We start from the raw sequence: 26949 nt of genomic DNA, 5'->3' as shown, positions 1-26949 counted from the left end.
TTTTCATAAGATATGCACAGCTTACCATAAAAGAATTTTTTTATTGTTAATCATCGACATTTTGTATAAATAATTTTAAGTTTAACTTATCCAATCTGCAGGAAAAATTGCGCGAAAAATGGTAAATCAGTGATCTCAAAATGGAATAAATAATATTTTTATCCGGGGATTTATCCTCTCTTTTCAAAATTAGTTTAGCCAAGATCCGCCGGAAGTCGGGCAGATTGAGATCACAAGAGATACTTTTAATTTGCCGATTAAGAGTTTAATTTCGGATCTGAAATTGATTTAATACAATTAAATTGTATAAACAAAATATGTAATGTTTCTAGTACCTATAATAATTTACACTAATTTATTGAGAACAGTTGTAATAAATAATTGCGCATTTTCCTTTAGTTAATAAATTAGTCTAACTGTATAAATATTTTAAGAATATTTTTATTTTAAAGACGGAGAATACGAGTGTATACATGATTCTGGAGAAAAATAAATGTATTTCATTTTTATCCCTTCTTCTTGATTTCGTAAAGATCCCAGGATTCGTGAGGCGCTGGTGTCGCTTCACTGAATTTCCGAAACCGGAAGTCGGAGCTACGGTGGCGCCCTCTGAGGGTCATACACGTCATAGGCAAGGTTAGAGAAAAGCCATCAAAAGGCGCAACATCGATGTGCATGTGAATTAAAATTCGATTCGAGAAGGATTTGAGATTTTGAGGTAATATATATGAAAATTCGTTTCATTTTTAAGCAGATTTGTCGATAGTTCGGAAGACACTCGTTACAGTTTCGTGCCTCGGATGTACCGGGTGTTCGTGTTGTGAAAATTACGCTCACGAGTTCGGAGTAGGTGCTAGTAATGGCTTTATTATCATTTTCAGCAGAAGCAGAACGACAAGAGAATATTTTACCGTTTTATCCAAGGACGGAACTTCAGTGAGTAAGTTAAAATTGCATTTTTAATTTGCGTTTGTGATGATTCTTTGCGTGAATATTGATAATAATATTTGGTATTTTGCAGGAATGAAGTTCCTTTTGGAAATGATGGAGTGTGACACCGGTCGCCTTTTTTGAGGATTCTTCCCCAATGACTGAGGTTCTGGTGTAAAATGGTGGGTAGAAATTTTTTGATTTTATAGGGAGGTTGGAGCCGGAAGGACTTCCTTTTTGGGAATGTGTTTTTTGGCGTTTTTCGCACTTTTTCAAGATCGGAGATCGGTTTTTGTTTTTCGGATATTGTTTTGGTGTTTTTCGTCGTTTCGGTGTTTGGATTTTTGGGTTTATTTGATTTTAGGACGGGTACAATTCGCTGAAAAGAGTTTGAATTGTTTTTCAAATGACACTGTTGATAATCCAACGAAAATTGGGTTTGCTGGACTGAATGTTTTTTTGTTTGATAAATCGGTGAAATTTCACTTGCTTGTTGTGAAATTCTTTGATTTATGAAATCAGTTTTTTCAACTTTAGTGTAGGTATATACATTTTAAGTAAAATATCAATGAGTAATAATGAAAGAAATTGTAAATATAGATATGCGGATGTACACAATAATGCAGCAGTTTTGAGAGATAAAGTGCAGCAATTCGACTGGAATTTTACTTTTATTTTGGAACAAATTGGCTCGAGATTTTACGGGTTTTAAGTAATTTTGAGCTGTAAAAATTTAATTTGGCTTTTTTAAAAATGTTAATTAACTTAAATCGAAACTAGATTTCAGATTTTTGGCTGTTCTGTTGAATTTAAAATAAGATTTTTCAGTGTTAACGTGAAAGTACGAAGTTTTTTAGGTTATCCTATTAATAACCTGATTTGTGATTGGCTGTCCTTATACTTCTTGGGGGTGTATTTCTTACCTGAAAAACTTGGAAATGTCAGGGATATTTGTTTAAATTTGGGGATTTTTTTCGAGAGAGTGCCTCATTTTTTTTTAAATTGCAGCTTAAAAATTGAAATACGATTGAACTATTTTGTTGAAAATCCTTTTTTTTTGTTTAGAATTAATTTTTAACTGAAAATTTAACTATTCTATTATCGGCTGTAAATTGATGGTTTTTGTTTGAAAATTCAAGTACCTCGGGGGAAAAATCGTGTTGATAAGTAGTCTTTTTTTGGTCAAGTTCAACTGTTTCTTGATTAAAAAATATAATCTTTTTTGGTTGACATATAAATTACTACATTTTTTATTGATTTAAATCAAAGAAATTTAGTTTTTTCTCACTTAAACTGTTTTGAATTAAAAAATATAATATTTTTTGGTTGAAATATCAATTATTACATTTTTTATTCAGAAACACCTTTTTTGAAATAAAAAATTTAATTACTGAGTTGAAAGTTATACTCTTGTGGTTTAATATCAATTATTTTAATTAAAAATTCATCTTTTTGGTTGAAAAATGAGCTATTTGGTTAGAATTTCCTTTGCATCCTTCTACTTAAAAATTAATTTCTTTGGTAAAAAATTGAACTATTTTGTTAAAAATTCTTGTTTATTTTTGGTTGACAATTAATTTTTTTAACAGAAAATTTAACAATTCTATTATTGGTTGCAAATTGATCATTTTTAGTTAAAACTTCGTATATTTTGTTTAAAATTCGTTATTGTTTCTACTGTATTAATCTTCTTGTTTGAAAATTTACATTTTTACTTGAAAATTAAATCGATTTTTTGCAATTTTTATCTTCCTCTCGACTGAAAAATCTTTCTTAGCTGAAAATTCAACTCATGTTTGAAAAGTCGTTTTTTTTTGTTGAGTTAAATTGTTTTTCGATAAAAATTCTAATCAAATATTTGACATTTGACCTTTTTACTTTAAAATTCATATGTCTTGTGGAAAAATCATTTTTTTGGTAGGAAATTAATCTTCATAGTTAACATTCATCTTTTTGCTTGAAAATGACACTTTTTAGTTTAAAATTTAATTTTTCATCAATGAAGATTTATCCTTCTGCTGGAAAATCAACTTCTTTGTTAAAAAATGGAGCTATTTTGTTAAAAAATCTTGTTTATTTTTGGTTTGAAAATTAATTTTTTACCTGAAAATTTAAGTACTATGTGTTTCATTGCGAGTTTACCTTCTTCAATGAAAAATTCAACGTTTGGGCTGAAAAGTCATCTTTTTTAGTTAAAAGCTCATGTATTTTGATGACATTTTTTATTTTTGTTGAAAATGATTATTTTTGTTTGTTTGTTGATGAAAATTATTATTTTTTCAACTGAATATTTAACTAATCTGGAATTGATTGAAAAATTATTTTCTTTAGTTGAAAAATTCAGCTATTTGGTTGAAAATTCATATTTTTTAGATGAAGACTCATGTATTTTCCTTAAAATTCGTGTTTTTGGTAGAAAATTAATATTTATGGTTAAAATTTTGTTTGTTTAGAGGAAAATTCAAGTATTTGGTTCAAAATTAATTATTTGTTAAAGATTCATCATTATATTTGAAACCCCATTTCTTTGGTTATTAATGTAACAATTTTGATCAAATTTATTTTTTTTTTTTTTGTGAAAATTAATTTTTTAACAGAAAATTAATTTTTTAACTGAAAATTGGACTACTCCGTGTTTGAAAGTTTATCTTTTTGAGCTAAAAATGCTAATATTTGGCTCAAAATTCCTATTTTTTATTTAAAAACTTAGGCATTTTGTTAAATATTTTTTTGTAGAACCTTTATTTAACAGAATTCATCTACTTCGTTTTTTATTGAAAATTTGTCTTCTTTTGTTAAAAATGCAACTATTTGGTTGAAAATTCACCTTTTTTTATCTGAAAATTCGTCTTAGAAGAAATAAAATATTTTTGGTTGAAAATTTAACTACTAGGTGCAAAATTAATTCTTGTTTTTAATTGAAGATTCATCATTATACTTAAAAATTCATTTTTTTGCTTGGGAATTAAACAATTTGTAGAAAATTCGTTATTCGTGGATCAAAATTCATGTATTTTCGTGAAAATTCGACTTTTTGCAGAAAATTAATCTTTTTGGTTGAAAATTTGACTATTAGGTACAAAGTTAATTATTTTTTTTATTGAAGATTCATCATTATATTTGAAAATTCATTTCTTTTGTTGGAAATTTAACTATTTTACATAATATTCGTTCTTCATGGTTACAAACACATGTATTTTGTTGCAAATTCGTCTTTTTGTAGAAAATTCATCTTTTTTGGTAGAAAATTAATCTTGTTGGTTGTATTTTGTATTTTCTAGAAACTGTGTTACTATGGTTTTCATTGATAAATAGGTGAAATTTCTCTTATTTGTTATGAAATTCTTTGAGTTGTGAAAGCAATTTGTGGAAGTTTAGTTTATGTTTACATTTTATTTGAAATATCAATAGACACAAAATTGCCAATGACAAAACATGTAAATTTAGATATACGTGTGTATAAAATAATTCAGTTTGTGGATAAAGTGCAGCAATTCGACTAGAATTATATTTGTATTTTGGAAACGATATCCTTGAGTTTTTATGATTTTTGAGTATTTTTGTGTTGCAAGAATTTAATTAAGCTTTATCAAGTTTTAATTAACTTAATTTTAAACTGGAATTCGCATTTTTGGCTATTTTATGGAATAAATAATAAGATTTTTCAAACTGTTTATGTTTTCGATGAAGAGAAAACATTTAAAATAAATTAAATCTGAAAATTAATGAAAAATTATCATAATCAAAGGATTTGAAATTCAAAACTTAGTAGCAGGTAGGTAATATTGCGGAAAAGTTACCTTTGGGGACGAGCAATCTAGATGAAGTATTTTTTTGAAATCGATCAATATCTTTTAGTCGCGCATTGCGTAAGGAAATTTTTATATATCTGAAAAAATCGGGAAATGTCAGGGATATTTTTTTAAGTCATATAATTTTTTCGAGAGTGATTACGTTAAAAAAACTGTAATATAAAATTAAATTACAACGCTTTTTTATTTTTTACAGTAGTAGCTAGATATTACTAAATTTAATTATGTAGTTGATAATTTTTATTATTGTTGGGACTTAATTTTTTTAACTGAAAATCTAACAATTCTATTTAGGTTGAAAATTTTCCTTCTTTGTTGGAACATCAACTAATTTGAAAAGTTAAAAATTCGTATTTTTTAAAGATGTACCGCTTCCTTTAAAAATTAACCTTTTTATCTGAAAATTAAAGAATTCCATTTTTGGTTTAAATGTACCTTTTATAAGTTGAAAATGCAAATATTTGTTTGAAAATTCGTCTTTTTTAGCAGAAGAATAATCTTCTTTGTTGAAATTCATCTTTTTGGTTGAATTCGTCTTGTAAAAAATTATTTTTTTTTCTTGTAAATTAATTTTATAGTTGAAAATTCGACTGTCTTTTTAAAAAAACTCGTCTTTTTAACTTTAATTCAATTGAAAAAGACGAGATTTCAACAAGAAAGTTAATTTTCAACCAAATAGTTGAATTTTCTACTATTTTCAAACCAGACGAATTTTTAACAAAAGATTGACATATTTAATAAAAATTTTAATTTTCGGCCAAATTGTTTAATTGGAAACAAAATAGTTGAATTTTCAACCAAGATTATGAATCTTGAACCAAACAAATGAATTTTTAACAAAGTAGATTAATTTTCAACCCAGAAAACTAATTTTCAACAAAACAGCTCAATCCTCAACAACCCAAATTAATTTTTTACCAAAATATTTGCATTGTAAACAAACAAAAAATGGATTTTTTTTACCAAAAGATAAATTTTGAAACGAAAAAACAAAATTTTGAACCAAGAACGACAAAAAAGTCGACTAAATTGTTGAATTTTAAAACCGAAAAGACTGAATTTTCAAACCAAAAAGACGATTTTTCTCAAAAACAGTTGCATTTTCAAAACGAAAATATGAATTTGTAATAAAATGCATAAACGACCAAAAAAGAGGAATTATTAACGAAACATATAATTGTTGATAATATTTCCGCTAAACAGATTTATATTTGAAATCTAACACAATTATATTCAACCAAAAAATTAGGTTTGTTTACCAAAAGAGATTAATTTTTAAACGAAAAAACCGAATTTCGAACAACAAAAAATGTTCACTAAATTGTTGAATTTTCATGTCAAAAAGATGAATTTTCTACAAAACTTTTGACCAAAATTGACGAATTATCAACGAAAAATATAATATTTTATATCATTTCAGCCCAAAAAGTCTTCAATTGATGAAAAATTAGTCATTTGCACTGAACCAGAAAAGACAACCAAAAGATATTAATTTTCTACTCATAACTGACCCATAAACTTCTATTATTAGGAGAAAAATTTAAAAAAAAAAAACAAAGTAACTTCCAAGTAACTAAAATTAATGTTTCAAGTTACTGCAAAAATCATAACGAAGTTACCCTAAAAGTTACAAATATGGACGGCCTCTAGAATCGTGCATTTTATTCTCGTGTCGTCCAATTGACTCCTTTTATTTGCTGTGGTGGCAGCACTGTTCAGGCGATACAGTCACGTACAGTTCACAGTAGTGTATATAGCTGATAGACCTTTTTATTTGAGAGCGGAAGCTTATGCGACGCCATGATACTTAGCGGGCATTTAAACATTTCAAGCAAATTTTCGATAAAATCTATACTATCACATAAAATTTTAATGTAAAATTAAATGTAAAAGTTGTGCCAGGTGCCGAATTATTGCATAAAAATGTGGACAAAAAACTATTTGCCAGTTTAAAAGTGTTTTACGTAAGAACTAAATTATCTGTAATGATAAAAAACAAAATATAAAAAGGGTCGATGAAGTATTTTCAAAGAAATGCAGTTGAAAGTGAATTAATAGTTTTAATACTTTTCTCTATAAAATTCGTACAATAAAAGAAATTTTAGTTTAAAATGGTAAAATAATTGCGTGTAATAAATGCTTGAAACTGAAGGAAAATAAAAAAATAAATGTTATTCATGTTTTTTATCTAGGACTTTCAAAATCATGGCGGTGACCGCTTGACCGGGAAAAATAGGATTTTTTTTTCATAAAAACCGGAAAATGTTAATGAATTTATTTTTTGACCGGGAATTTGACAAATTTTGAAAAGCAAAATCTATCCAATCGCTTAAAATATTATAGAATTTTTGAGTGAGGCTTGGAAAACTTCAAAGAATTAAAAATTAGGAGCGTTTGAATTTGAATGTTTTTGATAACAGAAAAAAGATGTTTTAAGTTGATCGACTGCAAATATAAATAGTGTAATGATTTTTTAAAAGTAAAGTGTAGTTCGAGTATTAATAATTGAACAAAAATTCATTTTACAAGACGATTTTAAACTTATGGTCAAAATTAAAGAATGTACAGATTTTAATGTTCAAAATTGAACTGCTTCAATGTGCAAATATTAGTTTTTAAAAATCTTTAAACACCTGATTTAAAGTTTATAAACTGTTTCTGATAAAAATAATTCTAAATTAATAGATTCATAATTAAACGTTTTTAATCATTCCTATTCAAATGTTATTTAAGATAAAAAATATTCCATTTTTAAGCCACTAAATTTGTAATTTTCTAATGAAAGAAAATAAAAGTTGGTTTTTGATTATGTGCGAACTGAATTAATAGAACCCAATAAGAAAATACAACTATTTTGGGGGTAAAGTTAATTAATTTTGGCTTGCAAATGCAATGGTTTGGAGCTCAAATTGAAATTGTTGAATTTATTTGTTTTGAATTATTTTGTTGAAAATTAACATCGTTGTTACAAATTCGTCTTTTTGGGTTAAAGATGCATTTTTTTTATCGAAAATTCAATTGTTTTGTTGGACATTATTTTTTTTTATAGAAAATTTCTACTTTTAGATTAAAACTTAAGCTTTTATTAGAAAAAGAATATTTTTTTGGTTGAAAGTTTATCTTTATAGTTGAAAGTTATTTCGTTTTAATTGGAAGGTCTATTTATCATATGTTTGGTACAGAACTCATTTTTTGGTTAAAAATTCGAATGTTTGGTTAAATATTTAATTATTTTGTTAAAAATTAATATTTTTTGGTTAAAAATTCCACTTTTTTGTGGAATGTTTGTCTTTTTGGATAGAAAAAATATATTTTTTTTATTAAATATTCATCAATTTTTTAGAAGTCATATTGTTTGGTTAAAAACTGATCTTCCATAGCTGCAAATTTAATTATTTGGTTGAAACTTAAATTATGTTTTGAAAAAGTTGTCTTTTTTGGTTGAAAATTCGACTGTTTGTTTTCTCAACTCAACTTTGGATAGAAAAGTCTTTTTTTTGTTTGGAATTTCATCGTTTCTCGGTCGAAAACTCAACTTTTTTTTTAATGATACTATTTGGTGTATAATTTCATTATTTTGTTTTAAAAAAATCTAATTTTTGTATAGAATATTCGTCCTTTTGGACCTGACATTTATCTTTTGATAATAAAGTAATATTTTTTGATTGAAAATTCATCTTTTATGGTTCAAAGTTAATGTTTGAAAGTTAAAAATTCATATTTTTAAATTGAAAATTCATCTTTCTTGGTTTAAAATTAAACCGTCCTCTGAAAGATTCGTCATTTTGGCCTGAAAATTCTACTATTTGGTGAAAATTTTAATTATTTGGTTGAATGTTCGGAAATAGAACTATTTTATTAAAAATTCAACGGTTTTCAAGAATATTCGTCTTTTTTTATAGAAATGTCATGCTTTTCAATTAATAATTTATCTTTTCTGGTTGAAAATTCATATTTTATAGTTGAAGTTATTTTTTTTTTAAATTGGAGTCTAGCATTTGGTTGAAAATTTAATTATTTTGTTCAAAGTGGAACTATTTTGTTACAAATTCACCTTTTTTAGTCAAAAATTCAACTGTTTTGTAGAATATTCGTCTTTTTTGTTAGAGAATTCATCCTTTTTAATTAATAGTTCATGTGTTGGTAGAAGATTCATCTTTTTTCATTGAATATTCAACTGTCATGGTTTTATGGTTGAAAATTGATATTTTATGGTTGAATTTAATTCTTTTTAATTGTAAAGTATACTATTTAGTTGAAAATTAAATTATTTTGTTGAAAATGGAACTATTTTGTTAAAAATTAATCTTTTTTTTTTTAGGTAGAAAATTCATCCTTTGCGACTAATAATTCATCTTTTAGTAGATAATTCAGCTTTCATGGTTGAAAATTCAACTGTCTTCCAAAAGATTATTTTCTTCTTGTTTCGAAAAATTAACTATTCGGTTTAAAATTTCATTCTTTTATTGAAAGTTCGTTTTGAATTGAAAATTCATCCTTTCGAAATGAAAAATCGTCTTTTTGTAGAAAAGCCAGCTTTTTTTGTTGTAAATTCATATTTTATGGTTAAAATTGATTTCTGTTCATTTGAAAAGTCTACTGTTTGGTTGACTAATTGACTTCTTGAAAATGGAATTATTTTGTTAAAAATTCATCTTTTTTAGTCGAAAATTGAACTGTTTTGTAGAATATTCGTCTTTTTAGATAGAAAATTCGTCGCTTCCGATTAATAATTCATCTTTCGGAATATAATTCATCTGTCTTGGCTAACAAATTAACTGTCTTCCAAAAGATTCTTTTTTTGTTGTTTAAAAATTTAACTATTTGGTGAAAAATTTCATTTTTTGTATAAAAGTTTGTTTTGGATAGAAAAACCGTCCTGTTGGAATAAAAATGCATCTTTTTGTAGAAAAGTCAGCTTCTTTGGTTGAAAATTCATATTTTATGGTTAAAATTAATTCTTTTTAATTAAAAAGTCTACTATTTGGTTGAAAATTTAATTATTTTCTTGAAAATGGAATTATTTGGTTAAAAATTCATTTTTCGTAGTCAAAAATTCATCCTTTTCGATTAATAATTTATCTTTTGGTAGAAAAGTAATCTTTTTTAGTAGAAAATTCACCTTTCTTGGTTGAAAATTCAACTGTCTTCCGAAAGGTTATTTTTTCAGTTTGAAAATTTAACTGTTTGGTTAAAAATTGATATTTTTTTGTAGAAAATTAGCTTTTTAAAATGAAGTTTAATCTTTTTTGGTTGAAAATGAAATATATATTTCAACAGAATGTCTTACGAGTATGTTACCTTTATAATAATGTTATTTAAAAGAATTATTCCCCTATTTCTTTGAAAAAAAATTATCCTATTTTCCCTATTTTCAGAAAATTTTGGGTTCTGAAATTTGAAATCACTTTTACAATAATTTACATCATCTATTTTACTTTGAAGTTTAAAAATGTTTAATTCTTTTCAAAATTTATATAACAGAGCAATTATTATTATAAACGGTTAAATTTCAGCCGAGAAGGTGTACATTTTTGACCGAAAAAGTCTGGAATTTTTATTTTGAATGAATTATAGATTTTCGTGTAATCTTAAATTATTAAAAAAAAATTATAAAATCTTGACTTGAATCTTCCAGGACTGGGTTGCGACAAAAAAACAAATGGCACCAAAGTCTTCATCCAGTAATGCAGAAAATGATTCTCCGGCACAAAATAAAAAGGATAAACAATCTCCTGCTTTCGTTCCCACCCTAAAAAGGAATACTAAATTAGGACATGCTTTGGGCTTTACCTATTATAATTCTGTGAAGGAGGCTATTTTCGAAATACCAGGCAAGCCTTTCGAGCCTCAGGATATGCCAGAATCGTTTAAACAATCCGATTCTGACGTACAAGCCATGCATGTTTGTGACCAATGCAAGGACTGGTGAGTTAAATAAATTACAAATATTTAAAAACCTCTCTCATAATCGGTTAATTAATTGTTCGGATTTTTGGTGTACACTGGATTCCAAGATTGTAAAATTAGTCCAGGCATTTGGTATTTTTACACCTTATTTAGTAGGTATTTCTTTTTGCTAAATTTTCTAGGAATGACTACCACCCGCCCCGGAATTAAAAAAAAGTTAAACTGTGAAATTAAATTAGAGGAAAATTCAGCCGAGGAATGAACTTTACAAAAATTTATAATAAGATCAAAGCTTCCAACAGGGTGGCCGTTGGACCGGGAAACCGGGAATTTTTAAGACCGGGAAATGACAGTCAATTTTTGGATTTGACCGGGAATTTTACAAATTTGTAAAAGACAAATCTGTCCACGTTCGATTTTAAAAGTTTTAAAATAACTAGTTGAATTGTAATGTTTTTCAATTATGTTATTATTTAGCTTACAATGCGTGATTTCCATTTTTTTATAGACTGATCTTTTTAGTTTAAAAATCTCCTTTGTTTTGATAAAAAAATAATTGACTTAATTTTAAATTTCATTCTTGTTGGGTAAAAATGCATGTTTCATGAAAAAATAATTTTTTACTGAAAAGTAATATTTTTTGTTTGAAAATTCAAATTTTGTAGAGAAAATTCGGCTTTTGACTTAAAGGTTGAAGAATTTAATCTTTTAATTCCTCCTCGAGTCACAAATCTTAAGTTTTTGAAAAAGTTAATCTTTTTGGATTGAAAATTCATTTTTTTTCGTGCAAACTTATTTTTTGTTAAAAAATTCATATTTTGATCATGAAAAGTGAACTGAAATATTTTTTTGATGATAATTAAACTAGTTTTTGAATGTTAAAAAATATCGAAATTCAGCTGTTTTACGAGAAATTTAATCTTTTTCAAAAAAATGCAATTATTTGGTAGAGAATTTAACAATTTTGTTAAAGTTTATAATATTTGTTTAAAAATTTGTCTTTTTGGATTAAAAAATCAATTTCTTTCGTAAAAACTTATTCCTTGTTTAAAGTTAAAATTTTGATCATGAAAATTTACCTCTGATTTAAAAATTCATCTGTTTTAGTAGAAATGTAATTTTTTTAAAAATCAAAATGCAACTTTTCAATTAAAAATTCTTCTTGTTTTTTTAAATAGTTAAAATTTTTCATCGAAATATTTAATTGAATCACTTTAATTTAAAAAAATCATTTTTTTTGTGAAGTTTGATATTTTTACTTGAAAATTCATATCTTTGGTTCAAATTTTAACTATTTTGTTGAAAATTAATCTTTTTGAATTGAAAATTCAACTACTTGCGTAATATTTAAACTACATTGTTAAAAATTTATAGTTTTGATTGAAAGCTTAAATTTTGGTTTAAAATTAATTTTCTAACTGAAAACGTAACTTTTCCAATTTTTTAAATACTGATCTTCTTTGGTTAAAAAATATCCTTTTTTTATAAAAACAAAATAATTTTCTTGGTTTTAAATTAAATTTTTTTGTTGGTTAAAAATGCGTAAGTTTTGTATAAAATACTGAAAAATCATATTTTTTGTTTGATAATTCAATTTTTGTAGAGTGAATTCGTTTGTCTTTTGGCTTGAAGGTTTAACAATTCAGATAAAGTTTTCTTTCTGTTTATAAATTCGTTTTCGTAAATTAAAAATTCCATTTTTTTCGTAAAAGCTTTTTTTTGGTTAAAAAATTCATATTTTGATCATATTTTCATAAATCTACCTTTTTGATTAAAAAATTCATCAGTTTTAGTAGAAATTTAACTTGTTTTTAAAATGAAAATGGAACTTTTTGGTTAAAAATTATTTTTCTTTGCTTGAGTATTTAACTATTTTGTTCGAAATATATAATTGAATCAGTTTAATTAAAAAATCATTTTCTTGGTGAAGATTTATATTTGTACTTGAAAATTCATATTTTTGGTTGAAAATTTAACTGTTTCGTTGAAAATTAATCTTTTCAAATTGAAAATTCAACCACTCGGGTAAAATTTAAACTATATTGTTAAAAACTTATAATTTTGATTGAAAGCTTAAATTTTGGTTTAAAATTAAGTTTCAACAGAAAACGTAACTTTTCCAATTTTTTAAAGATTCATCTTTTTTAGTTAAAAAAGTCTCCTTTTTTGATAAAAACAAAATAATTTTTTTGGTTTGAAATTTAATTTTGTTGTTGGGTAGAAAGGCATAATTTTCTTATAAAGTTAATTTTTTACTGGAGTCATCTTTTTTGTTTGGAAATTCAATTTTTGTGGAGAAAATTCGCCTTTTGGCTTAAAGGTTGAACAATGTAGATAAAAACTCTTATTTATTTTTTGATTGAAAAATCTTTATGTATGGCAAATTTTTTTGTTTTGTTTAAAAATTCTTTTTGTTGTATAAATTCCATCTGTTTTTATTGAAATATAATCTATGCCACTTGTTTGTTGGAAATTTATCTTTCTTTGTTGAAAATTCAAGTATTCTTTTAAAAATCCATTTTTTTTTACTAGACAAGACATTTTTTTGTTTAAAATAAATTAATAAATTGGAAACTTTGATTATTAACGATCAAGGAACATAAAAAGTTGAGGAAAAATCAGGGATTTTTTAAAATAAAGTTCTCGGACATCTGTCTAGTTCTACAAGCAATGATTAGCAAAATATTTCTGGAAACTAAAAATTACGTACATTAAGGGGGGATATAGAAATATTTTTTATGGTTTGTTACAGTTAAGGGGGTCTTAGATAGGATCTACAATTCGTTACGTAATTTAAGTACGTCCCCTTAAGGGCATGTGATACTTAGAAAATGGTCGATTTGACCAGTTTTTGGTTCTTCCGGCTTTTTTTTCTATAATAATAAGTATTTTGTCGTAAAAATTTGGGAAATAATAGCGAACATGCTAACGGACGTCCCCACACACTTTTTTTTGGTTTAATTAAAAAATTTTTAATTTAGCAAAATCTGATTAATTTGCATAGCGCTTGGGAAATAGTATCGATTTTTTCAGTGTCAGATTCCCCCGGCTTTTTTCCTCGGCTAAGAACTATTTTGCCTTCAAAATCTGGGAAATGATAGCGAACATGTTAACGGACGTCCCCACACACTTTTTTTGTGTTTTTTTATCAAAAAATTTTTGATATTGCTAACAACGTGCGTTTATATTTCGAGGTTATGTGTGTTACAATTCACCTGAGCGTTGCTTCCAAACTACACAATATTTTTGTCCGAAAACTTCGGACTTACAAATAAACATAGTAACTGATCTCCCGGAACTAGCCTTGTTTGCAGGCAATCAAAAAAGTTTATTTCATAAATAATTTCCAGATTATCGGAAAGGCAGAGATAAAAAACGACGTAACCTCAAAATAATGCATAAAATGTTTATTTAGCACAATACATTTTTTTGTTATTATATTCCTCAAGAAAAAAGTCCGGGGACGTTCGTTATGATATTTTATAGCATCTCCGAATTCAGTTTTTAAAAATTTTCATTTTCGTAGAAAAAAGCCGGAGAAACTGTAAGTATCACATGCCCTTAACTATCTAGACTAAAAATATTTGATCACAATTGGCCAAAAGTGGGACAATAAGTGATCCAGGGAAATTTGATTTCAGTTTTCGTTTCGCTAATACCTTAGAAGAGCACACGGCTCGTCGCAGTTGGATTTTGGGCTATTGGTGTCAGCACTGTTTCCAATTAAGATGTGTCCACGTGCCAAAAGGCAAACCAATGTGCAACAAGTGTTGCTCGGCCCAGTTCTGCAAACGGGCCTATCTCCGCACAAAGGGGATGAAGAAGGGCCAACGGGCAGCCATAATACGGCTTTTTTACAATCAGTGTCAATTTTTTGCTCATTTGAAATACCACAATGTGACAGCCGTGGAGATAAGCGAGCTCATGTTGATGCCGATTCCGGCCGATGTAAAAAAGGAGGACTATCCAAAGCTGGATAAAGCCTGTAAAGCTCTCATGGAATACGGTTTTGCGAATCGTATTCACGTTATGGAATTTTTGCGACTGCAGAAAGCCGGGGCCACTTGGTGGAATCAGCCTCAAATTGAATTTAATTCCTTCGTTCCCGAAGTTCACAATCTGGCTGAAATTATCAATACTTTCAGCGAAACTGAAATACCCGAGAAGACTGATTATTCACCTGACAAAAATAATACCTCATCTAATGTTAATAATAATAAAAATTCAGCCAATAATAATTCAGCTAATAACAATTCAGTTATTAATAGTTCAGCGAATAAAAGTAGTCCAGCTCTCAAGAAAATGACGTTCAACAAAGTCACTCCTTCATCTGCTAACAAGAGCAGTCCGAGTATCAATAAAAATATTTCTGTTCTCAACAAGAACAGTCCAGCTAGTAAAAGTAATTCGGCTAATACAAGTGGAGCTGCCAGCAATCACAATAATTCAACTCCCGGGAAAAATAATCTCTCGGTCACCTATTTTCATTCTCCGTATCGACCTCCAGCTGATATTGCTTTTGTCGATTGTGGCCCAACGCCCGGAATCCGATCACCCAATCAACCAAAAACGCCTCAGAATATTGCCCCAAAGCCAATCAGTGATTTGGATTTTTTCGCAAAAAAGCACAATTTTCATGGGATTTATCGTCAGCATCTCGCCGAAACTACAAAGACGATTTCCCTAAATTCTAGACAATCACCCACCACTTCCATATCGACATCAATTGCCAGCAATTCTCCGAATAAAATTTATACGATGAGCACTTCTAATACAACGACGAGCACAGGACCAAAAATATCGGTGAAAAAATTTGCGAGCGATCCTGCCACAAATTGGGGCGGACAGCTGGGCGAGAATTCGGAAAAATTGAAAAATCAGGCACAGCCATCAAATACGAAAATTCTCACAGTACATAGTGAGAAATGCCTCGATCTATCATCGATTATCAGCCAACTTCCGCCTGATGTCATGAACAGCAAAAAGATTGTCTTTATCGAGCAAAATTCGAATTCGCAGTATCAGAAAAATGCCCAGGGTAGTAAAAGTACAATTCAAATATCGTCACCATCTCTCTCGGCAAATTGCATCAAAGTTGTGCCTCAGCGAAGGATGCTTTCCAAGGAGCGAGACAAGAACAAACCGATTCCGATTTTACCAGCTGGAACACTGCCCTCGATGAAGCAGGTGCAACCCGTTTTTAAAACTGTCAAGCCCAGCTTTCCGATAACTTCTGCGAATTCCAATTCTCTAAATTCGCCAAAGCCTCATTTTACGGCAGCAGCGGGAACGAAAACTCTGATGAAAAGTGTGACCGTCGAGAAGAAGGTGTCGCCCTCGAATTACAATCCGGGACAGAAAATGTCCACCAATCCGTCGGGTATTAAACTCCAGCAGATTAATACCTACGACGGCAGGGTTTTTGTCCAGTCGGGTAAACGCTATGTGATTAAACAGTCGAATACGGTGAAGTCAAGCTCGGGGCCGTCAAACAGCATTTTGAAAAGTCAACTCTCTAGTCCCGTAAGTTTTGCCCTGAAAACATTTCCCGCCTCGAGTGTCGTGCCAAAATCAACAAATGTCGTTCCATGCTCCATCTCGCCTCTGACTCCATCGCCCTCGCCTTCAGAACTCTCGAGCAGTTCGAGCTGTGACAACCAGGCGAAACAGACGACAAATTCCGAGGATGAATTCGACAAGAGTCTGTCTATCATCACACCTTCGAGCAATGTTCTATTTTCCACGATAAAATTTGACTTGCGCCTCTTATCCATCACCGAGCAGAAGCATCTCTTCATCAAGCAGGACGGGAAATCGAGACCCTATTTGTGCAAGTCGAAGGGCCTACAATTGGTGAAAAATACGAAAAACAATGTCGCGAAATTCCGACGAGCTATGCTGGATGACTTGCCCTATCTGAACAGTAAAGAGATTCAGCAGAGGATTGCCCATGTGAAGAAGGTGGGCGAAGAATACTCGAAATGCATGAAAATTACCGATGACAAAGTGATACTTGGACATAAACGATTGATCAGCACTCTGGAAGATTCAATCGAGCAGGCGAAACTTTTGAGTATTAATGAGGGTGAAGAAAATAAGAAGTCGAGGCCGAATGATGATATTAATAGTGTGGAAGACTGGGAGAGTCAGGGCGAGTTGCAGCAGTGTCCCTTCTGCCAGAAACTGAAGAAACCAAATATCTATCTGCCCGGATTTTCGAAATTATCCAACGATGAGTCGAAATACTGCCAGTGTTATAATCGTCAGTGCAGTACCTGCAACACTTTTCAGGGAAGTTTGCCAAGATTTGCGGCTCATATCAATTATCACGAGAAGGCAATTCCACACACGTGTCCGGAATGTTTGCGGGGTTTTCCAACTTTTGATCAATTGGAGAAGCACATTTGGATGAATTGTTTCCATCCAATGGTGAAGAATTGGATGCTGGGTTGCAAAATCTGCGAAATTGACGGACTGACGACTTTTGAAGCCCTGATTCGACATTATCTGATCATGCATGCCGAGCGGGGATTTGTCTGTTCGGATTGCAAGCGGGTTTTCTTCACTGGTGAGGAGTGCAGCAAACACCAGGAGAAGCATGCAAAGCGGAAGGATTCTAATGCCGATCCAGTTGAAATTATCATCTGTAAAGTGGGGAGGTGTATTGTTTTGAAGAAAAATTTCAAAGCCCATTTGTCGGAGCATATGGGAGTGGAGGAGCAGATTTTCTACAAGTGTCCCTTTTGTCCGTTCTCGAAACGTGACGGTGAGGCGGGTGTGAGGGAACTCTTTCGCGATCATTTGTTCGCGACTCACAGTCACATTCTACCAAATTACACGAATTTCCGGATTTTGAATGAGGTCCAGGAGTCTCTGAAGCTGGAGAGCAATGGTGGGGAAGTTTTGCCGATGATTGTGAATACAAGAACAATTGCTCAAGAAGCGTTCGAGAAGGGAACCCAGGATGAGGAATCGGTGGATGAAAATTCGGGAATACCGATGATTATCGATGTGAGGTCGGAAGCTGTTGATGTCAATTCGACCAGCGTTGCTGATTTAATGCCCCAGATTCTTGATGTCAAATCGATTGCTAATGATTCCTTGCTGAAGGATTCTCATTCTGCGAAGATTAATTCCCCTTCTGTTATTGATATCTCGCTGTCGCCGGTAACAATTTGCAGCAATCCACCCGTCGAGAAAGAAACTATTGTTGAAAATAATTTGACAGTAGAAAAAATGTCTGCAGTTGAAGAAAATTGTGCAGTTCAGGAAAATTGTGCAGGTCAGAAAAATTCGGCTGTTGAAGAAGTTCCTCCTGCAGTTGCTGTTGAGTCTCCAATTAATCACAATTCGGCGGAATCCGCGAAAGAAACGAGTGCGGAGAAAAATAATCTACCTTTAACACCCACAAGTGCGTTGGAGGATTTGAAAGCGAAAATGAGCCGAACTTTTAAGACTCTCGCGAAGAAAATGGAAGCGACGACCACGATTTTGCAGGAGTGTTCGAAATCGCTGCCAAAGTTGAAAACTTTCCCAGAGGTTCTCGAATTGCCGAAGGATGATTCAAGTGTGACAATTGACGCGGAGATGGCGGCTGAAAAGGCAAATGAAAGTACAGAGTTGGGTCAACTACCTCCACTCGCCCGAATTCCGCAGTATCTTCTCAGCAGTCCGATTGTGGAAGACGAGCAAACGAGAAAAGCCCAGAAACGCAAAAGACCCGACAAAATTGCCTTCAACGGTCCCCTAAATTATCAAGAGGATGTTGTCGAATTTAAGTGTCATGTTTGCGAGAAAATGATTGATTCCTCCTGGCAAGTGATGAAATCGCATTTTGACATCTGGCACCAGGACGCGTACACAATTTGCATACTGAATCCTCAACTTCTCAAGATCAGCTCGGACTATATTGAAGGCGGCTACAAGGCTGTGTTGGCGAAGAATTATAAGTGTGACTCGAGTCCGCGAAAGAAGCGAAAGAGGACACGTTTTGCGGCGAAAATTGCGGAGAAAGCTTCCCTGGAGCAGGCAGCGGGACTCTGTGTGACAGCCGAGCGTGTCGAGGATGAGGATGGCACATTTAAGTGCAAAAAGTGCGATTTGAGATGTGCGGAAATTGGCGAGTTGCGGGAGCATATCGCAAAGAGTCATAGGATTAGGGGAAGGTATTTGGTGTGTTTGGAGTGTGGTGAGAATTTTGTGGTCGCTCCGAGTCTTCAGATGCATCTGAAAGCCTTTCATGCAATAGACGATCCGCTGACGTATTTGCTGCAGAATACGGGATTTGCACCGGAAAATTTGGCGGATGCGGAGGAGGAGGAGGAGGAGGGGGATGAGGAGGCGGTGACGACTGAGGCCAATCAGTGTTATGTCTGTATGGCTGTTTTTGAGGATAAGGCTGCGGTTGACAAACATCTGAGGGTGCATGGTATGGCCTTTCTTAATCGTAAGAGGATAGAGGCGAGGAAAAATTTGGCTAGTCCGCAGAAGAAATTTAAAGCAGCTGTGCCCAGTGCTGAGGAAGTTAGGAATAGTGATGTGGAGTCGAGTCTGGTGAAGGTGCAAGAGGAGAAGAAGGTGGAGAATGCGGAAAGACCTGTGGCGGTTTCACAAAATGATGAGGTACAATTTTTTTACGTTTATTAATAAGGATGGAGAATTTTTTTATTGTTTTTAGGGTGTCTATTCTACCTAGAAAACCTTGAATTGTCAGGGAATTTTTATAAATCTGGACAAAATGAGGAGGGAATTTTTGCGAGAGCGTGTTTAATTTTTAGTTTAAATTCAATTTCAATTAAAATAGAAAATTGAATGACAATGATTCTTTTTTTGTAAAAGTCGCTTTATTTTAGTTTATTTAACTGACTTCTCGAGAAATGACCGTGAATTTATTTTTTGTCTGGGAATTTTACAAATTTTTGAAGAAAAAAATCTGTCTTAGTTTGATTTCAACAGTTTTAAAAATAATTTTTTTTAACTGATAATATGTATATATATTTCATTTTTAGTTACAAATATATCTTCTTGTTTAATTATGATATGCAGTTTACAAAGCGTAAAAGGAAAAACTTTCATTTACAAATTTTCGACTTTGGATTATAATTTTTAAGCGTCCATTTTTCATTTAAAGAATTTTCAAATGCAGTTTCAAAGGCTTTAATAATTTATGAAAAAATAGTAACGTTTGAAATCAATAATTTGGGCAAGAAAACTCTTTTTAGTTGATCAAATATGAATATAAATTATAATGATTTTTAAAATCAAACTATACATTAATGACTAACATATGAATAATAATTGATTTTACGAGACGATTCCGGATCAGTTGAAAATTTAAGAATTTACAGATTTTAAGGTTAAAAATTCAACTGTTTCAATTGGAAAGTCGTATTAGTTAAACCAATGAAAACGCTCGATTGAAACTTTATAAAGTATTTTCTATTTTAAAATAAGTTGAAAATTATATATTCATAATTGAAGGCTTTTACTAAATTTCAAATATTGTTTTAGTCTAAAACTTGAAATTTTGTTATTTAGAAAAATAAGAATTGCTTAATATTTGGATATATTTGTTTGTCTATGGAAAATTAGTAATTATAAATGATATATTCAAATATATAATTTTTCTATTTGAAGAAATTTAATTTACCAGTAAAATGGTTGAATTTTGACATATCATAAATATTGAACACCTGTAATTTTTATAAAAAATAAAAATTTTAAACAAAACAGATTTTTGGAGATTCCGAAAAAAAAGCTTTCAAAAAGAATAAAAAACATTTTTTTTCTTCAAAAAATTGAAAATTATTCTTTATTTTGAAAAATGAATTTCAAGAGAATATTAAGAAATATTTAAAAAGATTTACAACGTTTTTTAAACTGAATATGGTAGATTTTAAGGATTTTTTTATTTGGCAAGATTTAAAAAGAAAATGGTAGGAAAAATTCGAATCATTCAAACAAATGTTTAGAAGTTCTGAAAAATTTATATAATTGTAAAACAAGTAGATGTTTCAAGATTACGAAATGAAAATTTAAAGGTTTTTAATTATTTTTAAACTATTTAAAATGAAAATGATTTAACTTTTAATTTAAGAAATGTTCAATTCGTAACAAAAATGTAATTGTTCAATTTTTTATATTTCTAGCATAAAATTCCTCAAAATGATTTGCACTTCAGTTTTTATTACTTTGAATAAAAACACTTTTAGCTTTAGAGTTGGAATTTTTTAATTTCATTGACCGTGAAAAATATTTGCGATACGGGAAAAAACCGGGAATTTTTGTATGTAATTAAAACGGCCACCCCGTATTTTACAAAAAAAATTTCATTGTTAAAAATTACACTTATGTTGAAGTCATCTTCTTTGGTTGAATTCAACAGCTTTTGATTAAAAATTAAATTCTTTTCTGGTTGAAATATCAGCTACTACATTTTTTGTTCATAATTCATATTTTTTGGAATGCAAATTTAATTATTTGGTTGAAAGCTAAACTCGTTTGTTAAAAATTAATTTTTTGTTTGTCGAAGTTTCATAATTTTAAATGAAAATTCATCTCCTTGGTTGAAAACTGAGCTGTTTTATTGAAAAATCGTTTTTTGCTTGACTGAAAATTAATTTTCATTCTAAAAACATAACTATTACAGTTGAAACTTGAACTACTTCGTTGAAAATTCGTTTTTTTGTTGTTGTTGGAAATGAATTGTTTTATCTTTTACTATTCAATTTTTGGTTGCAAATTTATATTTTTTTAGCAGGAAGTTCATGTGCATATTTTCTTTTAAATTCGTCTTTGCTAGAAATTATTTTACATTGTTAAAAATTCATCTTTTTGGTTGAAAATTCAAGTTTTTGGTTAAAAAAACAAACAATTTCAGTTTGAAGTGCATCGTTTTAGTTGAAAATTCATCTTTTTCGTTTAAATTCAACTATTCTAATTAATGATTTAGTTTAAAATCCAACTGTTCTAGTTGAAGAATCACCATTTTAGGTACAAAATCAACAGTTTGGTTGAAAATTAATTTTTTGTTTCACTGAGAGTAAATCTATTTCATTTTTATTTAAAAATTTATCTTTTTTGTTGAAAATGCAGCTATTAGAGTTAAATATTCATAATTTTATTTAAAAATGCATCTTTTTAATTAAAAATTTAACTATTACAATCAAATATTCATCATTTTAGTCAAAAATTCACCACTTTGATGGAAAATTGAACTATTTTGTTAAAAATTAATTATTCTGTTCTTAAAAATTCATATTTTCAACTGAAAATTTAACGGTTCGATTTATAGTGAAAAATGTCTCTTTTTAGACCTAAATTCAACAATTTCTTTGAAAATTCATGTATTTTGTTGTAAAATAGTATTTTTTGGTAGAGGATTAATCTTCTTGTTTGAAAATGTATCATTCTGGTTTAAAATGCGAGTATTTCAGTTAACTATTTATCGTTTTATTTGAAAATTGATATTTCTGGTTGAAAATAAAACTACTTTGTTGAAAGCTAAACGATTTTGTTAAAAATTCATGTTTTTGGTTAAAAATTTATCAATAGCAGTTGAAGATTCGTCATTTTAATTGAAAATTCAGTACTTTTATTGTGAATTTGTTTTTGTTTTTTACGGAAAATGATCGATTTTAACTCCAAATTCAACTATTCAATTTTTTGTTTGAAAGTCAAAATCTTTTTTGATTGAAATACCAACTATGCTACAATTTTTGGATCAGAATTAATCTTTTTTGGAATGAAAATTTTATTACTTTGTTAAAAGTTAAAGCCTTTTGTTAAAAACTATTTTTTTTACGGAAAATTTAACTATTCCATTTTTGTTTCAAAAATTATCTTCTTTGGTTAAAAAGTCGTATTTTTTGGTAAAAATTAATTTTCTAGGTTAAAAATGAATCTTTTTGGTTTAAAACTCATTTATTCAAGTTAAAGATTATTCATACAACTATTTGGTTGAACGTTGGTCTTTTTTAGTTCAAAATTTAACTATTTTGTGGAAATTTATCGTATTTTTTTTTTAAATCGTTTTTTTCTGATAGAAAATTAATGTTTTTTGAAAATTCATCTTGTTCGTTAAAAAATTTATCTATTCTAGTTAAATATTAATAACTATAGTTAAAAATAGTGTGAATTCATCACGTCTTTTTTATTTATCATGTCTCATTCATCATGTCATGTTTGTTTTTTGTTATTAAGAATAAATTTTTTTAAACTGAAAATTTAACAATTCCATTTATGGTTAAAATTTTTGGTTTAAAATTCAACCATCCTACTCAAGATTAAACTATATGATCAAAAATTGATCTTTTTTTTCCTCGAAAATTCAACTATTTCGTGGAAAATTCATGTGTTTTTGGTGTAGTTTGTTTGAAAAATCAATTATTCTAGTTGAAGATTCATCATTTTATGTAGTTGAAAATGTATTTTTTTTTCTTGTTGAAATTAATCTTCCTTGTTAAAACTCCATCGTTTTCGTTGAAAATTTAGTTCTTCTAGTTACAGATTCATCATTTTAGTTGTAAAATTAATGTCTTTTTCTACGTTTAAAAAAAATAATAAAAATTGAAATATTCAATTTTTGGTCTTCTAGTTGAAAATTCGTGTTTTTTGGCACGAAATTAATGTTATTGTTTGAAGAATCATCTTTTTGGGTGAAAATTCAATTATTCTTATTAAAGATTCAAAATTTTAGCTGGAAATTCAACTATTTTGGAGAAAATTCAACTATGTCGTGGAAAATTCATGTATTTTGTCGAAAAATCATCTTATTTGGAAGAAAATTCATCTTCTTAGTTGAAAAATCACCTGATTGGTAGAAAATTAATTTTTCAACATTCAAAATCCAACTATTGTAATCGAAAATTGACCATTTTAGTTTAGAGGATTTCAATTATTTTAAGGCATTTTAAAACTCAATGTATTTTAATATAATTTCCATGATTTCAGAAAATATCATCATAGAATTTCACGGGATTTTATAATATTTGAGTGGATCTTAAAGAATTTTTTCATGAGAAGTGAGGTATTTTGTAGGGTTTTGAAGATTTAAAGAGATTTGGAATTCACCCTGAACTCTTAGTAATTTATCCGAAATTCTCCAGAATTCTCTTGAATTTTTTTAATTGACTTGAGTTTCTCTAAATTTGCTCTAAAAAAAGTTTTAATTTAATTGATCCTGAAAATCAATTGGGTAAAATGATCAAAGGATTTGAAATATTTTAACGTAATTTTTTCAAATTACTTTGCATTTTCAAGAGCTTTTTAAAAATGTCAAAGAAGTTTAAAGGATTTAAAATAATTAATGTTATTTTAAAAGATTACAAATACATTTTAATATTTTAGTGGATTTCAAAGAATTTTTCACAACATAAGGGATTTCCTGGTGTTTCGAAGATTTGAAGAGATTTTAAAATATTTTGTGCATTTCATTCGTAATTCGTCTTGAGTTCTTATTATTAATTTATTTTAAATACTTAAAATTCTTTTGGATTCTTTTTAATTCACTCAATTATACTCAATTCAATTGCGTTTTAAATAATTATGATTTTTTTTCAATTCACTTGATTAATTTTTTAATTCAGCTTGATTTTTTAAATGAATTTCATCTAATTCTTTCAATTTCTTTTAAATTTCTCTACATTCCCTCAAAATTTATTGTAATCAATTAAATTTTTGTCGATTGTTAAAATTGTTCCAATTCATTTGAGTTCTTTTGAATTTAACTTGAATTATTTCGCAGCCAGTAGTCACTTCTTGTGTTAGAAATTAGTAGGGTTTTAAAGATTTCAAGAGATTTGAAATTTTGTTGGAATTCTTTTAAATCTTCGAAATTATGTTGAATTCTTTTAATTTACTTGGATCCTTCTAAATCTGGTCAATTATACTTAATACAGTGAATTTTTTTGGTGAATTTTATGTAATGTTTAATTAATTATTTAGCTAATAATAATTGCATCAAATTCTGTGAATTCACTTGTATTATTCTAAGCTTATTTTAAAGTTACTAGCTTCAATGGAGTTTTTTCATATTTTCAAATTGTTTCAAATCCATTTGATTTTTTGTTCATTCCCCTTAACTTCAAAAAAAAAATTCATTTAATTCTTCTCTTTTATCTTAAATCCATCTAGTTTTACGAAATTCAATGGAATTTTTTTTTCATTTTTAAACATTTTTTCCAATTCATTTGAATTCTTTTGAATGTAGCTTGAATTGTTCTGAAATCTTCTGAATTTATCCTGAATTTTTTAAACTTTGAGAGCGAAATAAGTATCATATGGGCGTGAAAAAAGTATTCTTTGGTTCCTATATTTTATCCCATAGGGACTGTGAAGCCTATCTTCGTAAAAATTTATCGTTTTCGTTTAAAATTCATCACTGGTTGAACATATTTTTAATGCGCTGATTTATACCGAATTTTTTACAGCTTTTCCTCACTTAAACATAACTTAACCCTCAAAGTGCATACATGGTAAAAATTACAGTAAAGTTCATCGTGGGTGTTTTATACCCCAGCGTATTTAATCATATATTGTTTAACCCCTATTGAATATTTTGTCATAATAAAATTATCCGATATAGTTTAAGGTATCGTTTATAAGGTAGAGTTAATTTTATAGCTATTTATTTATTTTAAGTTTGTTAAAAAAAATTATTAAAAAAAAAGGTGAAAAAATGAGTTTTTACTTAAAAATTCATAACGCACGAAATTTTCATTATTTAAACCTGAAAATGTATGACTATACTTTTGAAATAGTGTACTTTCATAAAAAAATATTGCAACATGCGTGCTTTCAAAAAAGATATTTATTTGCACCCCACAATTTTTTACCTCCACTTTCAGCAGCTGCTGCTAGCAGACTGACGTATGATCCAATCATGATACTGACGCTTGACGCAGTATGCTAAACGAATTTTCTTACAGTTAGTGTCTCCAAATAAAGCTAGATGGCGACACTTATTCATTTTTTTCGAATTAAGCATGGTTCATAAGAGTTTGAAAATTTCTTGGGGTATCTGACACCCACAATGCACTTTAAGGGTTAATATGTATTTTTTTGCCAATTAATTCTGTCTAAAGTTATTGTTTTTTGATTTCACAGGTGGCTGCTGTCCTCGTAAATGACACTGCATAAACACGTCGAGGGTTGGATAAAATTTCTCAAAAACAAAACTAAAATTTGTTGATTTCAAGACTCGTAAATTGTGGCGTCTTTTAAAAACGCAGAAATACTGTTAATTTTTTTTTTGTAGCTTTCTATTTCAATGCATTTCCGATTTGATGTTATTATTTTTAAGTACAATTGACGTCATCCTAAAAAAAACTTAGTTTAAATCAGAGTATATATCAACATTAGAAATGTTAACAGTTACTTATAACTTTAAAGTTTTTAAAAATCAATTTAATTATTACATCGGCTTTAAATTTCGTTCAAATATTTTGTACGGTAGGACTTTGTTGACATAGAAATAACCAAAAAAGAAAAAAGAAAAACAATCCATGAAATGACTATTTAAGATCTGATGCGATAACATGAATTTTTTTTGACTGAATTTATGATTGCACGTTTGTTAAGTGAACGCAGAAATATGAGAGTCGAAATCTAGTCCTTAATCTTTGCACAATAGATTTGTGACTTTTTTTGTTGTTGCACTGCGTTCACATTTAACTTAATTATTTGTTGATATATTTGTTGGTGCATTAGAAAATTGGATTGATCCGTGATTAAGAAAACAGTTGTGAAATTGCTGCAGTGTAAAGTCTGTTTCGCTTGAATTAAGAGCTAAGTTTCCATTAATTTTATTCTATCACGTGAATCATCAGATGATGTTTTCTGGGGGAAAAGAAAGAACTTTTTATCATGAAACTCTCTTGATTTAAATTGTAAAAATAATTAAAAAGAAAGACAAAAAAAAACAAATGCAAGCCGTGAATGTACAAAACTTGTATTCACGCCGAGCTATTTTTCATGATTGAATTCGAAATCATTGTACATATACTAAATATTTAGTATGCTAACACGTCTTTTCAATTATTCATTTTTATATAAGTCCACGCACTGTATATAAAACTCAATTGTATTTAGTTAGGCGTTGAAAATTCGAGTAATAAATTAAGTAGGTGTTAAACCGGGCTGTCCAGTGTCCTGGAGATCCTTGAAAACCTGGAAAAGTCCTTGATTTTTTTTTATCTCGAAAAACCTGGAAAAGTCAGTCCTTGATTTTTTTTATTTCGAAAAACCTGGAAAAGTTCTTGGTTTTTTTTTATTTCGAAAAACCTGGAAAAGTCCTTGA

At 29.0% G+C, this 26949-nt stretch overlaps 1 protein-coding gene across 2 annotated transcripts; it reads left to right on the top strand.

The window, feature by feature from the left end:
• The first annotated feature begins 616 nt into the window (after positions 1-616).
• LOC117177797 lies at positions 617-26827 on the top strand. 2 transcript variants are annotated; one of them, XM_033368730.1, is made up of 6 exons: positions 617-718; positions 882-940; positions 1022-1112; positions 10381-10670; positions 14294-19274; positions 25758-26827. In XM_033368730.1, the coding sequence occupies exons 3-6, from the start codon at positions 1110-1112 to the stop codon at positions 25788-25790; spliced, it is 5307 nt and encodes a 1768-aa protein (XP_033224621.1). In that variant the 5' UTR covers positions 617-718; positions 882-940; positions 1022-1109; the 3' UTR covers positions 25791-26827. The 2 variants fall into 2 exon arrangements, with proteins under 2 accessions (XP_033224621.1, XP_033224622.1); XM_033368731.1 differs by having other exon boundaries at positions 643-718; positions 885-940.
• Positions 26828-26949: the final 122 nt, after the last annotated feature.

Source organism: Belonocnema kinseyi, chromosome 8, assembly GCF_010883055.1.
Source record: "Belonocnema kinseyi isolate 2016_QV_RU_SX_M_011 chromosome 8, B_treatae_v1, whole genome shotgun sequence".
Lineage (NCBI taxonomy): Eukaryota > Metazoa > Arthropoda > Insecta > Hymenoptera > Cynipidae > Belonocnema > Belonocnema kinseyi.
The sequence above is the reverse complement of the archived record's forward strand: the minus strand, read 5'-3'. Positions and strand labels throughout refer to the sequence as shown.